General features: G+C 46.5%; 1 protein-coding gene across 1 annotated transcript; it reads left to right on the top strand.

Moving 5' to 3' along the window:
* Positions 1-3848: 3848 nt before the first annotated feature.
* On the top strand, positions 3849-14837 carry LOC104981664 (glutathione S-transferase Mu 1). Its single transcript, XM_010830893.1, has 8 exons — positions 3849-4166; positions 4472-4547; positions 4954-5018; positions 5320-5401; positions 5501-5601; positions 6345-6440; positions 6527-6637; positions 14327-14837. The coding sequence occupies exons 1-8, from the start codon at positions 4131-4133 to the stop codon at positions 14414-14416; spliced, it is 657 nt and encodes a 218-aa protein (XP_010829195.1). The 5' UTR covers positions 3849-4130; the 3' UTR covers positions 14417-14837.
* Positions 14838-15985: the final 1148 nt, after the last annotated feature.

Below are 15985 nucleotides of genomic sequence, written 5' to 3'. Positions count from 1 at the left end.
AAAAAAAAAAAAAAAAAAATTAGCGAGATGAAGACATATTTAGATTCTTCTGTTTGTATTTATTATACTATTAATCTTGTGTTCTGAGGCTATTTCATTTAGAAACACTGTTAATTCACTGAGAATTCAGAAGGTCAGAAGTAGAGCTGGAGGGAATTATGGAAGGCCACACAGAAGAAAGACCACAGGCTGGACTTCTCAACTGGATACTGGTCATTGTGTGTTTCGATGTCTTGCACAGCGTTCTCTAAAATATTAGAACTTGTCAACACGTTACAGTCAAGAGAGAGAGCACATGTAAATCCAGAAGACGTGACCACACTGACACTGAATATCAGCGAGGCAACTACTGGCTGCATCAGGCCCTTCAGCCCCCTCTCCAGTTTCCTGAGTCCCCCTGCCCCCTACTGCCTTCCACACCCGCTGCCCCCACCGGTGGGACCCCTGGGCCTGGAGGCTGAGTCAGAGCCTGCTCCACCAGCCCCCCTCCTCCTCCTGCAGGATTGATGTCCTCCTCCTGATGGGGCCGCCTGTGCTCGGGGCCCATCCCTGTGTCCTCAGTTCCTTGTCCCAGCAGGCACGGCCTCTTTCTCCTGCCTTCAAGCTCCCTCCCTCTCAGTGCCCCTCGGTGTTTGAACACTGAAAATCTCTTCCGTACTTAAAAATTCCTCCCTGTATTTCCCAGAAGACTTCTAGCCTTTATTACCCAGGATGGTCTTATGGTGCTGCTATATGTCAGGATCATAGTGATTGTTTTTTCATAAAGGAAAATGATAAATGGATGAATTAGATTGCAGTATGTTACAGCATCTGCTTTACCTATTTTAAACATTACTATTGTGCTTAATGTAGCTTTGGAAAATCATTTTCTCAGTGAAATCTACTGGTGTTTCTGTAAGTTCAAGATGTAGAAAGGTCAGAATTGTAATTCCTCATTACGTTATGAAATGTGTAACTATTGTGAAGGTCAGCACTTTTGGTGACCATAGTCACCATCGCTTCCCTGTGGGCAAAAGGACAAGAGAATCCACTTGACCCTGAGCCACATCCTGAGTCTGGACCCAGAACTGAGCCATGAGGACAGGCAAGGTAGGAATGGCTGGGACCATTGAGGGACTGAGCTCTGCTGGTTTCTGCTGACACACTCTCTATACTTCCAAATTTAGCAGAGATTTGCTAAACTCTAAGTCTGTGATTTAACAGGGATTTGAGAAGGAAATGGCAACCCTCTCCAGTATTCTTGCATGGAGAATCCCAGGGATGGGGGAGCCTGGTGGGCTGCCGTCTATGGGGTCGCACAGAGTTGGACACGACTGAAGTGACTTAGCAGCAGCAGCAGCAGAAAAAGTCTATCTGCCTTCCAAGCCCCACTCCATACTATACCATGGTGATTTGAATCTTCTTGGAACAATGGTTCATGCCTTTCTATCCTACAAAGTGTCGTGCTGTGCTGTGCTTAGTCATGTTCGACTCTTTGGGACCCCATGGACCGTAGTCCACCAGGCTTCTCTGTCCTTGAGATTTCCCAGGCAAGAATACTAGAGTGGGTTGCCATTTCCTCCTCTAGGGGATCTTCCAAACCCAGGGATGGAAACCATGGCTCCTGAGTTTCCTTCACTGCCAGGCATATTCTTTACCACTGAGCCACTTGGGAAGCTCTATTTTTAAACATATATTTTTGTAGTATACCAACTTTGTGTTTTTGGAGAAAGGGATGGCAATCCACACCAGTATTCTCGCCTGGAGTATCCCATGGAAAGAGAGCCTGGTGGGCTTGTTGCAGGAAAGGGGACCCCTTCCAGGGCCCGAAACTGGGGTCTTGTCTAACACTTGGAAAAGAATTGTCCGAGGAGACACGTGCTGACAAAGCAACAGATTTTACTGGGAAGGGCACCCGGGTGGAGAGCAATAGGGTAAGGGAACCCAAGAGAATAGCTCTGCCCTGTGGCTTGCAGTCTTGGGTTTTATGGTAATGGGATTAGTTTCCCGGTGGTCTTTGGCCAATCACTCTAATTCAGAGTCTTTCCTGGTGGCACACGCATCACTCAGCCAAGATGGATGCTAGGGAGAGGGATTCTGGGAAGTGGACGGACACCCGGTGTCTCCTTTCAACCTTTCCCGAACTCTTCCGGTTGGTGGTGGCTTATTAGTTCTGTGTTCCATATCAGGATCTCCTGTCATAAAACAACTCATGCAAATGGTTACTATGGTGCCTGGCCAGGGTGGGTGGTTTCAGTCAGTGTGCTTCCCCTAACAGGTTTATAGTCCATGGGGTTGCAAAGAGTCAGACATGACTGAAGCAACTTAGGACATAACCCATAGCACAACTTTATGTTTTAACTTATCAAATTTGTTTGTTTTTCAAAGTTCCTCTCATTTGTTTCCTACATCCACTACTTTGTAATATCCTTTCAACAAACAAAAGAAACCATAGCCCACCCAATGTCCTATTCTCCTAGTTTTGAAATAACCTTCTGTCTCAAAGAGGAAAGTTGGCAGGTAGGACATTGTCCTTGTGCAGTTTGTACTACAAGTCACAGATCATGGAGTAACTTCAAAGGACACCGAGCCCACACACTTATATATAAGACAGATAATCAACAAGGACATACTATACAGTACAGGGCACTCTGGGCGTCCCTAGTGGCTCAGATGGTAAAGAATCTGCCTGTAATGCAGGAGACCTGGGTTTGATCCCTGGGTTGGGAAGATCCCCTGGAGGAGGGCATGGCAACCCACTCTAACATTCTTGCCTGGAGAATCCCCATGGACAGAGGAGCCTTGTGGGCTACATATAGTCCATGGGGTCACAAAGAGTCAGACACAACTGAGTAACTAAGCACAGCACAGGGAACTCTGCTCAGTATACTGTCTATGATAACCTATATGAGAATAGAATCTGAAAAAGAATGGATATATGTTTATGTATAATTGAATCACTTTGTTGGACACCTAAAATAAAGCAGGATTATAAATCAAATATACTTCAATAAAATTTTTTTTAAAGGCACAGATCACTCTCTTAAAATCACATTGGGTCACAGGGAGGCCTGGCGTGCTACAACTCATGGGGTCACAAAGAGTCGGACACGACTGAGCGACTGAACTGAACTGAACTGAATAACATATCCCAGGGTGAGGGCTGGGACTGTGGATCTAGGCAGCCAAGGGTGTCTGGGCCACTCTGATTCTGGTCCTGTGTGGAGTCGTCCAGGCTGTCACCCTTCTCTGGACACCCTCTGGAGCCACCCACCCAGAGGACAGGTCCTCTCCCCTGGGTCACATTCCCACCAAACTACCCCTCACTGTCCCATCAATGTGAGAGACATGGAGCTGTCTGTCAGGACATCTCTGGAGCTGCACCTGGGTAGTTTCTCTGCTGTGCATGAATCTGGATTTAGATTCACAAGTGAGGCCATAAACTACTTGATTAATTTATGTTACATCTTTATTTTTAGGCACATGAGGAGGGCAGGACCCTCCACAGTCCCTGAAAGGAAGACATGGAGGGCACATTTCCTTTCTCTGCCTCCTTTCTACTCTTCCTATCGCACACACACACACAGAAGTCGCTCAGTCGTGTCCGACTCTTTGCGACCCCATGGATTGTAGCCCACCAGGCTCCTTGGTCCATGGGATTTTCCAGGCATGAATACTGAAGTGCTCCTATCGCACTGATACTCATTTCTGGAAGACTGCAGCTATCATGGATTGTAAATCATGGGGGAGCGTTAGGGTTGCAAATCATGGGGGAACGTTAGGATTGCCTGGGGTTCTTTTCTTCCTGTAACACGGGCCGATTTAATGTCATGATTCAGGCTTGTTTCCCAAGGGCACTGGGAACTCCCCCGGTTAGCTGACGTCTCCCTGGGGTCGGGAACCAAGCAAGCCCGACCTCGGCGGCCTTTGATCTCTAGGCGCCCAGAGATTGGCTTCCAAAGGAATCTGCTGAGAGAGAGACAAGAGTAGACCCTGCTCTGCAGGCCGTGGGCTCAGTCAGGGGCTGGGCTGGGGGAGGAGCCGAGAAGAGGGGCGGGTGCTTCTGGGCCCGCTTTATCCCGGATTCAGAAGACAAGTTTCAAGCCCAGCTGCGCTGAAGCTTCTGCACTCTGAGCGTCATAACCTGCACCATGCCCATGATCCTGGGTTACTGGGACATCCGCGGGGTGAGCTGGGGTCCCCCGGGGCGGGCAAGGTGGAGGCGGGTGGGGAAATGCTGCGCCCCCTTGGGAAAATGCTGCAAAGCTGAGGCCGGTTCAAACCAGAAACTTCCACAGGACTTGCTGCAGCGGAGCCCCTCTCCCCTCACCCCGATCATCTTATCTGGTTGTTGGCATGTGTGTGTGTGTGGCGTGGGTGGGCTGGTGCAGGTGATGGTGCTGAGGGAGTTGGAGGTGTGGAAGTGACCTGGAACAGTGAGAGTTTTGCAGTCAAGACTGACGTCTGCCCTCTGTCCCACCGTCTCTCCCAGCTGGCCCATGCCATCCGCCTTCTCCTGGAGTACACAGACACAAACTATGAGGAGAGGCAGTACTCGGTAGGAGATGGTAATGGAATCCTTTTCCTATTCTGACTTCTGCCCAGCTCATGCTGATTGGTTCCCAAGCAACCCATGTTCTGCCTTGTTGCTCCCATCCCTCAAACTCCACCAGCTGGACTAGGGACCTGCCCCTTCCCAAACCCTTTGAGGGTGCAGCTGTCCTCCAAAGCAGGACATGAGAGCCCCTTGGGCTCTGCTTAGTGCTTGCATTAGCTCTCTGTAAGCCTCAGCTCAGGGAGGTTCCAAATCCTTCTACGTGTGCTTTCCCCCAAAGCTCCATGTGAGATTAGAATCCAATTCAGAATCCGTATCCACCAGTTCAGGGGGTCTTGCCTCTGATTCCTTGGTCGGTCCCCCCGGGAAGGAGGGTTGGATTCCTGGGAGGTTGTTTCACTGCATCTTCTTTTTCTCAGCTCCCGACTATGACAGAAGCCAGTGGCTGAATGAAAAATTCAAGCTGGGTCTGGACTTCCCCAATGTAGGTGCAGGGGCTGGGGTGCTGGGAGGGGGAGTGGACAGTGTCTCCATCCATCTCCTTTCCTGGCTTAGAGGTTTCAGGAACAGGTGCCTTCTGCTCCGTCTCTCAGCTTCCTGGTTCTCTCCCTTGCCCTTCCATGATACTCTGTCCCAGCTCATCCCTCCATTTTGCAGCATATTATTTAGTGCCCACCACAGTATTTAGGCTCTGTGAGTGCCAGATTTCATATCTGCCCTTGGTCAATAGAGGGGGTACAGGGGAGTCTGGTGGCCCAAATAACCAGACCCTGTTGTTCTTCCAGCTGCCCTACTTAATTGATGGGACTCACAAGCTCACCCAGAGCAACGCCATCCTTCGGTACATTGCTCGCAAGCACAACCTGTGTGAGTGGGTCTGGAGCTGGGGTCAGGGACACCGGTGGCCATGCCCTGGGTTGGGCTGGAATGGGATACTGAGGGTGAGTCTCTGTTGTGTGGCCACAGGTGGGGAGACAGAGGAGGAGATGATTCGTGTGGACATTTTGGAGAACCAGGTTATGGATGTCCGCTTGGCCATGGCCAGGATCTGCTACAGCCCTGACTTTGTGAGTCCTTCCCACTGAGTTGGAGAGGGTGTGAGGTGCTTGTCAGGATCTCATCAACTGGTCTTTTAGATTTTGATCTTGGAGCTAGTGATCCACCAGGACATTTCCTTTGAAACTCTAACTCAGTTCCCTCTAATCTTAAGAGGAGTCCAGCTTCCCCTGGATAGAAATTCAATTCGTAAACTGAATGTTTTTCTCCTTACCACATAGCCTCCTTCTTGGCATCTCAGGGATCAGGACATGTGTCCATTGGGCAGCCCAGGGTTAGCCTTTCTTCCTCTCCCTCCTTCCTTTCAGCTTCCAGTTCTCTCCAGCTGTTCAGAAACTGCTCAGGCGTCCACACCATTCCTGTCTCCCACACTGGAATGTAGGACTTCTTTCCTAATCATTTTAGTGTTGATCAGCCTGAGGTCTGAGGACCAAGCTCCGCCAGGTCTCACAGCACTGCTGGTCTGACCCAGGGCAGGTGTCTGGAGCTGAGTGGTGACAGGTCCGGGAACAGTGTGTTTTGCCCTTTGCCTTCCCACAGTCTCTCACAGATGGGAGATGGTTCCCATAGGAGTCTAGTGAACACAGGTGGGTTGAATTGGCCCTGGACCCTGACTCACGTACAGTCAAGGGACATGACTGCTCACCTGACGGCTGGGATCAGACACAGCCCTGGGAGGACTGCTCTCTGCTGGGAGGACTGCTCTCTCTCTCAGTCTGTGTGTGAGGGTGGTGACAACTGTTCTGTGTCTCAGGAGAAACTGAAGCCTGGTTTCTTGAAGGAGATCCCTGAAAAAATCAAGCTGTTCTCAGAGTTTCTGGGGAAGAGGCCTTGGTTTGCAGGGGACAAGGTGAGTTGGACGGCTTTGGGGGCGGGATAACTGTCATTTCCCCAGGTTCAGAGTTCAGTCCGCATTCATGCTTTGTCTTCCTGCAGCTCACCTATGTGGATTTCCTGGTTTATGACGTCCTTGACATGCACCGCATATTTGAGCCCAAGTGCCTGGACGCATTCCCAAACCTGAAAGACTTCATTTCTCGTTTTGAGGTGATTCTCCTGAACCCCTTGTATTTACGTCTTTCTTCTCTCTCTTATTCTCCCTGATTTCCTAGTTGGGACTACAGTGAAGACTAGCGTTTATGGAGAATTTTGTTTACCAGAATCTCTCCTCAGTTACTGACGTGTATTGTGTCACATTTAATCTTTATAACATTCCTACATGTGGAACAATTATCCTCTCCATTTTACAGATAAGGAATTAAGCTGAAAGGATAAGTAATTTCTGACGGTCACACAACCAGTACAGGCTGTGCTGGGTCAGCACTCCTAGTCAGACTGTCTGGCTTCTATGGGCAGCAGTCAGTGGCTGTCCATCTCCTGTACTGAAATGAAAAGCTCGGGTCCTTTTATTGTCTGGGTTCACAGTTCTGGAAAGTGTGTAGGAAGCAGAATATTCAGGAGATGGTATGCAGCTGGCATTAGTAGAATGAGACACAGTAGGATTGATATCAAGTACTAAAAACACAGACAATATATTCTCCTGATCTCCAAAGGGCTCTGCAGCAATTGAGCCCCGCCCTGTTTTTCTGAGATTGTCACATCTGTAGTTGGTGCTGGGATTTGGGTGCATACAGAGGTGTCCTGTGCAAGGATTTCATCTTGACACCTCTTACGGTGGGCAGTTCCTTCACTCCTCATCTCCTGTCCCTTCTTCCTTCATGTTAACTCCAGATTCCATCTCAGAGATGTGATAGTGCATTCATTTTAAGTCACATTCACTGATCTGATCCTCTCCCCTGTATGAGACACTGTGTCAGGCACAAGTGGGATACAGAAGTCATGCAGTCCTGGCGCCCAGCCTCTTGGGCTCAGTGCAGCTGGAGAACTACAGGGACCTCAAGCTGTGTGGTGTGGGTGGAGCCACCTTGATTCTGGAGGTGCACAGCCTGATCTCACCTCTCAGCTCATCATTGTCACCCTCGGTCAACTAATTTGAGAGCAAAGAAGTCTGCTTTGTGATGGATTTGGGAATTTGAGGCTTTAGCCCTAAAGGCTTTCAGCCTTCATTCTGTTTAGTATTCCCACTCCTCATCATGAAATCTGCTTTCTCAGCTAGTTCTCATCAGCTCTGGTTTTGGTCCAAGACGTGTTGCCTTGAGAATTTTGCAAGAGCTGGGATTACTGCCCAGCAGGCAGGATGGGGACAGATGTGGGCTGTAGCGTGTGGCCTGTTGGGCCCTGGGCTGTGGGGCACAGGCAGCCCTAGATCTTGGAGTGCTTGGAACTCTTGAGCATTGTCTGTCTTGGGAAGGTGGTGCGCAGGTACACCTGAGTGTTGCTGCCTGGTTGGCTGCAGCGGAACTGGGGATGAGGTAGGTTGGGGCCCAGTGAGAGTGGGCTGAGGTCCCATGCCACGCAGCTGGTCTATGTCCTTGCAGTGGAATAATTAGAGTGTGGCCTGGGCTAGTCTTGGTGTTCCACACCCTCCTATCATGTTTCATCCATGTTTTGCTGAGTCATTGGGTGAGATGTGGTTCTGCAAGTTGCTCAGGCACTTTCTGAGTGCCTTTGTTTTGCTAAGGGCCCATCTGTCTATGCAAACCCTGGGAACCTAGGAGCCTTTTCTGAAAAAGAGAATATTTTTGCATAAAGAAAAGAACAAATACTCCTATAATGAGATGTTGATTGGAAAACATTTGACAGAACTTAAAAGCAGCAAGTTACAGTTTTATTTGGAGACCTTACTGAGGACTGTAGCCCAAGAGACAGCCTCCCAGAGAGCTCTGAAGATGTAGGGTAGGAAACAGTAGGTATATACATTTTTGACTCGGAAATACATGTAGCCAAGCATGCATCTTGATAAAAGATTAGTGCTAATCATCAAAACACCAACATCTCAAGTTAATGACCTTAGTGCTCTTCTATGTGTAGGAAGATGCATGAATCTTAGGTCACTGTAATTCTTAGTTTGGGATGCATCCTAACTCTCTATAGGACCCCATGTCCAAATCACAGAATGTTTAATCCTGGTTTTCTTCATCCTGAGCTCTTCTCAGGGTACACTGTTTGTGAGTGACTGCAGTTGGTGGCAGCTCACCCCTTTCTATAACTAATAATGAAGAAAAATCTTCAGGCTTTTTACTCCTCATGGAAAAGAATAAGATTTGTATTCATTCTTTTTTTTCATAGATTTAAAAAAATATGTATTTATTTTTGTCTCAGCTGGGGTCTTCGTTCCTGGGCACAGGTTTCTCTAGTTGCAGCTGCTGCTGCTGCTAAGTCGCTTCAGTCGTGTCCGACTCTGTGCGACCCCATAGACGGCAGCCCACCAGGCTCCCCTGTCCCTGGGATTCTCTAGGCAAGAATACTGGAGTGGGTTGCCATTTCCTTCTGGGGCTAATCTCTAGTGTGGTCATCTGGCTTCTATTGCAGTGGCTTCTCTTGTCATGGAGCATGGGCTCTAGGCGTGCGCTCTGGCTATAGAGCCCAGGCTCAGCAGTTGTGGTTCATGAAGTTTCATGTTGAAACTTCCCAGTCCAGGGTCAAACCCATGTCCCCTGCATTGGCAGGCAGATTTTCAACCACTGGACCACTAGGGAAGTCCTCGCATTCATTTTTGACAAACCCTTAAAGAGGCCATTAAGTATATTGTGGGAGAAGGCAATGGCACCCCACTCCAGTACTCTTGCCTGGAAAATCCCATGGACAGAGGAGGCTGGTAGGCTGCAGTCCATGGGGTCGCTAAGCGTCGGGCACGACTGAGCGACTTCACTTTCACTTTTCACTTTCGTGCGTTGGAGAAGGAAATGGCAACCCACTCCAGTGTTCTTGCCTGGAGAATCCCAGGGACAGGGGAGCCTGGTAGGCTGCTGTCTGTGGGGTTGCACAGAGTCGGACACGACTGAAGTGACTTAGCAGCAGCAGCAGCAAGTATATTGTGAGTGAAGAAGCCTTTCCAACCATTTGAGTTTAAAGAGGCCTCTTTGTTATTTCTTCCCTTTGGTGTCAGGTTCTACCTTATTAAGTTAATCCTGCTTAGTCTCAGGTCATTGTGAGCTGTATTTACATTTCTGGTATGTGGAGATTTTTAAAAAACATCTGTTTGACTGCGTAGCGTGTTGGTTGCGTCATGCAGGATCTTTCATTGTGGTGCTCGGGCTTTTTCCAGTTGTGGTGTGCAGGCTCTGGAGCTCCTGGGCTTAGTGGCTATGATGTGAGAGCTTCGTTGCTCCAGGGCACGTGAGATCTTAGTTCCCCGACCAGCAATTGAACCCGAGTCCCTGCTTTGGAAGGCAGAGTCCTAACCACTAAACCACCAGGGAAGTCCCTTGATAAGTGGAGATTTGCAAGACAAACACAATTGCTTTTAATTCTCTGAAGAACTGGGCTGCCACCCAAATGATGTCAAAAGATGGATTTTCCCAAGTACGTTTTCTTTCATTTGCTTTTTTATATCAGTAGGAAAATTTCCAACTAAACTGGAAATCAAAAGATTTCTGTATTCTAGAACTATAGGGATCAATGTATCATGTCTTCAAATGTTTGCAGAAGGCCATCTTTCTGAGTGCACAAGTCAAACTCAGGCCAGTTTATCCTAGGAACAAAGATAAAACCAACCAACCAAACAAACCTCCCAGACCAAACTCCGTTATTGCTTCTATTAGGCCCTGAATATTGAACACCTTCCCTGGTGGCTCAGATGGTAAAGCGTCTGCCTACAATGCGGGAGACCCGGGTTTGATCCCTGGGTCGGGAAGATCCCCTGGGTCGGGAAGATCCCCTGGAGAAGGAAATGGCAACCCACTTCAGTACTCTTGCTTGGAAAATTACATGGACAGAGGAGCCTGGTAGGCTACAGTCCATGGGGTTGCAAAGAGTATTTGAATATTAGAGTATCTGAATATTGGACTGCAATTTTTATCTCATAGTTTGTTGGCTTAGGTAACCCTATTAGTTTTCTTTATTATGTTTAATTAAAATTGTTTGAGAGGCAGATTATATGCTGTTTCTTATGCGAGGCAGGGGAGCATTCCCCAGTGAGACATGTTTGTATATCCCCACAGTATAATCAGGTAAAAGAGATGTAACCATCTTACATAAAGCTGTTCAAATATACCACTTTTAAATATGTTACCAAGTCCAAGCTTGGTCTGCTAGCTGCACAACAGGCCAATAATCTGAGAGACAAGGTGTTGAGGGAGGGAATGTGACTTTATTCAGAAAGCTGGCGGACTGAGAAGATGGCAGACAAATGTCCCAAAATAACCAACTTATCAGGGTCTGGATGCCCATATGCCTCAGTTTTATAGAACTGAGAGTGGGTAGGTGAGACCTTAAAGTAAAAAAGCCATTAATCTTGCAAATGTCTTGGCCAGCCTCCTGGAGGGGATGTGTTAATTTCTTCTTTCCTGTAGCCATAGGTAGCCAGGGTCTTGAACAAAGGTACTTCGGTTTAACATTTAGGCAGAGGGGCAGGGTTCCCCTGTGGAGGCTATTAGGTATAGACAGTGTCCTTTTAGTGAACAAAAGCAATGGGAAGCAATGCTTAACGTAAAAGAAACAGATCCAACATTGCATCAGAGTTTGTTTCTATCCGTAACAAATCTCAGTTCTATCAACTGTTATACCTTTAACCGTAGTCCTTGTCAGGACTCTGTTAGCAACTCTTGGTCTTATAAAGAGTCCTAGAAACTTCCCTTTTTATTTCCCAGGCCATTTTAACCCAGTCCTGTATAAAGGGTTTTGGGCTCCAGTGAGGGGTTGAGCCAAGGGATCCAGGCCTTTTTGTCAGTCTTTAACTGGGTTGTTTGGTTTATTGCCCCATGCAATTGCTGGTCAAGTATCTCAGTGTAATTTTTTTTACCCTCTTACCTTTAAAATTTTTCTAAACTGGGGTAAGTAGAATGGACTTGTTTGGGTCCCTTTATATTTGGGGGACTGATAAAGGGGTCTTTCTGGCCCATCAAAAACGTCCTTTTTGGTAGTGTTGTATCAAAACTTTTGTTTTCATGCCATCAAAGTCTGTTTCATTTATCTCATCTCTTAATAACCATATCAAGATTTTTATCCTGTTGGGACCAGTCCCTTTAAAATTTCCTACTTGTAGGAAGAAATCACTTGATTTTCCCCTCAGCTTTTATCTATTCCCTGTTTATTAACCTAATTAACTTTAGTTATTCTATTGTTTTTATTAGCACCTGCAAGATCAATTGAGGGGAAATGTGAGACCACAAATAAGGCTCTATGAACAACTTTTGTTTGTTGGTTGATTGATTTGAAACTAAGGAAGTTCTTAAGGTTAGCAATGATTATATTTCTTTGTATCCATCTTTAATTAAAAAAATTTGTTTTAATTTAAACTTTTAATTTTCTTTGGGGATATAGCTGATTATCAATATTGTGCATATCCACCTTTTAATTTTATCTTTCCATGGGTACCAATAAAACAACTGTTTTTACAATGAGAGGTCTCTAAAAATTTACCAATTTAGAAGTTTTTCCAGTTTAAAAGATCCATTGTTAGGATTCCTAGTTGTGATTCAAACCAGTAAGAGGAAGAGGAATCCCTGCAAGAGAGTGCAAAGGATGCAGCTTTCTCAAGAACCAGGACGTTTACTCACAAATATAGTCTAAGAAAGTAAGGGCCTTTGTTGTACAGGGAGATACAAGGAAGATTGAAACAACAAAGACCCTTTATGAACTGGGACCCCTAATGACACATTTACCTAATGCTAGCATAGCTGGACAGAAGGACTTGGAATTGCAGTCTGTGCAGCTTAGTGCTGAGTGTTCACCAAATGTGTTCCTGTACAGTTGCAGAGACTAATCTCTCAAAATGCACTAGAAGATGCCTAAGAAGATGAGGTAGAACACTGATGTCTCAAAGGCACAGGGAGATGAAGCAAGTTCCTTCTATAAGGCCTTTTGTTTCCTTAAAGTAAAAAAAAAAAAGTTTTAAAAACTATTTTTGCCAAAATATTCACAATTTTACCAAGTCTTCTGAATTATTGTTGCTTTTGTGGGAATCAATTTTGGTGTTATAAAAAGGAAGTTCAGAGAGAGTTGAATAGCATGAAGGAGAGCATTGCAGAATGTACTTAGAGGAGCAGGGAGGAGCAGTAGAGAGTAGGGCTGGCTTCAGCAGCCTTTTAAAAATTCTGATAAAATTTCAAGCAATTTTTTGTTGGTTTTCTGCAAAAGTTACTTTCTCATTTCCTCTTTTAGAAGCTTCTAAATACAAATTGAAACAGGCCTTCTCTTCAGTCTGTTGGATCTTGTAGTCCGTTTCTTTAGCTGTGTACACGAAAAAAACCCCAATTTCGTGATGTCAAAGAACCTCACTTTGGTGATTTTTAGGACAAGATCTCCTTCAGTATAGTTTAAGCTTTATATGTAATGTATCCAAACCTGTGGTGTTAACTCACTGGTCACTCCTCTTTCTTTTACCTAGAAAGTTTGATTTCCCTTTTCAGAGTCTGTCTGGACAACTTGCTATTGATAACTGTATGTAGTGGGCCCTTCTGCTGTTTGTGAGCTTAACTCTCATTTCAGGTTTTATACATGTCTCAGTTTTTCCTTCTGACAGTCTAAAACCACCGTGGGCACTGAGAACCCAGGATTGCCAAACCTTTTGCGTGTGTCTCCCAGATGGGCGAGTTTCTTTAAGGAGTGGGTTTCTGCTGCATGGTATGAGGACTGCTGCATGGTATGAGGACTCCATGGTATGAGGCCTCCACCTCTGCTACAATTTCTCAATTGCCTGGGAAAGCCTTGCTTAGCCAGGAGGAGCTCTGTTCCTTATCTAAAGAGCTAAGCTCTTGCCTGTAGTATCTACACTATATTCCTACCGACTCTAGTAAAGCGGTCAATTCAAGGAAAGACACCAGCCAACCCCTGATCTATTTATTCATCCTGACCTGTTCTCTCTACTGGGTACTTTCTCAGTATTTCTGAACTGAGAAGTCAGGTACATTTTCACCTACCACTGAAGAAAACTCAAGATTGTCAACCAAGATGGTAAATCTGAGCTCACTAGAGAACTCAGCCAAATTCGTATTCATATGTAGAGAAGTAGACCAGCACAAGGGGGCTTGCTGGTACCAATGTTCCACCTCTTTGTAACGTTCTGGTGAGGGGAAAAAGTCTTCTCTGGGCCCTGTTGGAGTCACCAAACCTGTCTACTGGAAAGGAAAGCCCACACAATGTAACAGTATGGGGGGCAACTGCCCTGCGGGTCACTTAACTGTTTGGGTAAGTGGATGATGAGTGAGCCTCCTTGTTTCCAGCTGTGGGGAAGGGGGTGCAGCAGAGAGACTCAGAATGGAGAGGGAGACCGAGCAGGCTACATTCTAGCCATATTGCTTATGTCCAGTGTGATCATGAGGGAGGTGCTTATCTTCTGAGTGCCTCAGTTTCCCTTCTGGTAAATGGCCTCCGTAGAACCCATCTTGCAGGGGAGTCGTGTAGAGATTCTGAACCTATGTCATCATGTCTAGTGGATATGTAGCACCTAATACAGTATAGAGTCTCTATATGTGGTGAGTCTGGATGTCAGATGAATTACAGGAAACTGGAAGAGTCAACTTCCCAAAGCTGGGGACCCCAGAAGACTATCTTTTGCCCCAACATTTGACTCCCACATGGAAGGGCTGTACCCCAGGTCCCAAACTTGGGGAGAGGTGCCTGGGTTCCAGTGGGGCAGCAGACCTGAGGCCTGGTGTTCTTTTTCACCCTCAGGGCCTGAAGAAGATCTCTGCCTACATGAAGTCCAGCCGCTTCCTCCCAGGCCCTCTGTTCATGAAGCTTGCTGTGTGGGGCAACAAGTAGTGCCCACAACCAGGAGATGGGCGTGAGGAGCCAGTGCCTTGGAGATCAGGTGGACCTTCCTGCCCGCAGAACCATCTGTCTTCTTCTTTTTCCTTCTGTTCACTCTAGATGGCTTCTTGGCCCCATTATCCCCCTCCCACACCCCTTTCCATTCCTACTTTAAAGATTCAGTTTCCCACTATTTTTGAGCAAAGTTCCTCCCCACCCCACATTATCCCTCCTGCATTAAAGCCACCCAGACTATCCTTCCCTTCCATGATTACTTCTGCTGTGAGCAGCCCAGCCAGGCCCCTGGCCCACAGGGCTCTGCTCTGAGCTCCCAGTGCTGCCCTGAAGACCAGACCTGGCCTGGTGTGCAGTCCATGCTTCCCAGTGTGGTTCCTGCCCAGCCTGTCTGATGCCCAATAAAGCCTTAATCACACCTGCTGTGTCTTATCTTATTCTCTCGGGGCTTCCTGGAGTCATGACTGACTGTGTTGGGTGTGTGTGGGTGTCTATTTTTCCTAGTGTTGTCCACTGCAGGGCCGTATGGATGGGCATGCGTGTGTGTGTGTGGTGGGAGGTTGGGCACAGGTGGGATTATACCATTGCTTGTTCATTTCTATCTCTACTTCATGCACCTCTGTTCCTTAGCATGGGTTCTCTACAGAAGGGGGGCCCTTCTGTGCCTAGTTCCCTCTTTAATTCAGCATTCATGGGATGCCTCCTTTCAGCTTGTAGCACTCTGTGTCATGGTTTAGGGGGCTCATGGGAGCTGGGGAAGGGGTCTGAGTAGTCTACTGATGGTGTGGGATCCTGGTGGACTCATTTCTGTCACCCTTTCCTAGAAATTTTCCCTGTGTTCTTATAACGTATCTCAATAAAACCTACCCCCACTGTATTATAATTGTTGTTTTACCTGTTTTCCTCTGTAACTTGATCATAAAGACACTAAGGAGATAATCAATATCTTATCTTACTTTAAATCTCATATCTATTACACTGCCTGGCAAACAGTAAATATTCATTAAAATTGAAAATATAAAAGAATTATCTCTAGTTAAAACCCTGGCAAACTCTACAGTCGTTATATGGATTTACAGATCTGAATGTGGTTATAGCCATTTGAGATAAAGAATACATTCAAAAGATTTAAAATCTGTAGATCTGGGGGAAAGACATTAGGCCTCACTAACTTAAGCATTGATTATGTTGTAGCTGGGCCTTGGATAACTTGACCTGAAATGGGCAGGTCTAGTGTGCTGGGCCAAGGTGTAGCCTATCTGTGCAATCAGGAGGTGGTGTGCTATTTTATGTTAGGATACCTGCGAGTAGGACTCATCAGATAATACGATTAGCAAGCTCGGAGAGTGGCTGGATGGTGGGTTTGGACCTTGTTATGGCATGGCCTTAAGTCTTGACTTGGCCTGAAGTCTGATAGGCCTTGGGCTTTGGAGAAGAGTCCTGTTGGGTGTTCGTCTAGATGGCCATTTCTTGCAGTCACTGAATAAAAAGGTAGCAAAGGAATAATGTGAAATACATGATTATTTTAAGAAATAATAAACAAATGATTATTTAAAAAAGTGAAAC

The sequence above is a fragment of the Bison bison genome, unplaced genomic scaffold, assembly GCF_000754665.1.
Source record: "Bison bison bison isolate TAMUID 2011002044 unplaced genomic scaffold, Bison_UMD1.0 scf7180017864519, whole genome shotgun sequence".
In the NCBI taxonomy this organism is placed as follows: Eukaryota; Metazoa; Chordata; class Mammalia; order Artiodactyla; family Bovidae; genus Bison; species Bison bison.
This window is presented reverse-complemented; position numbering and strand designations above follow the sequence as displayed.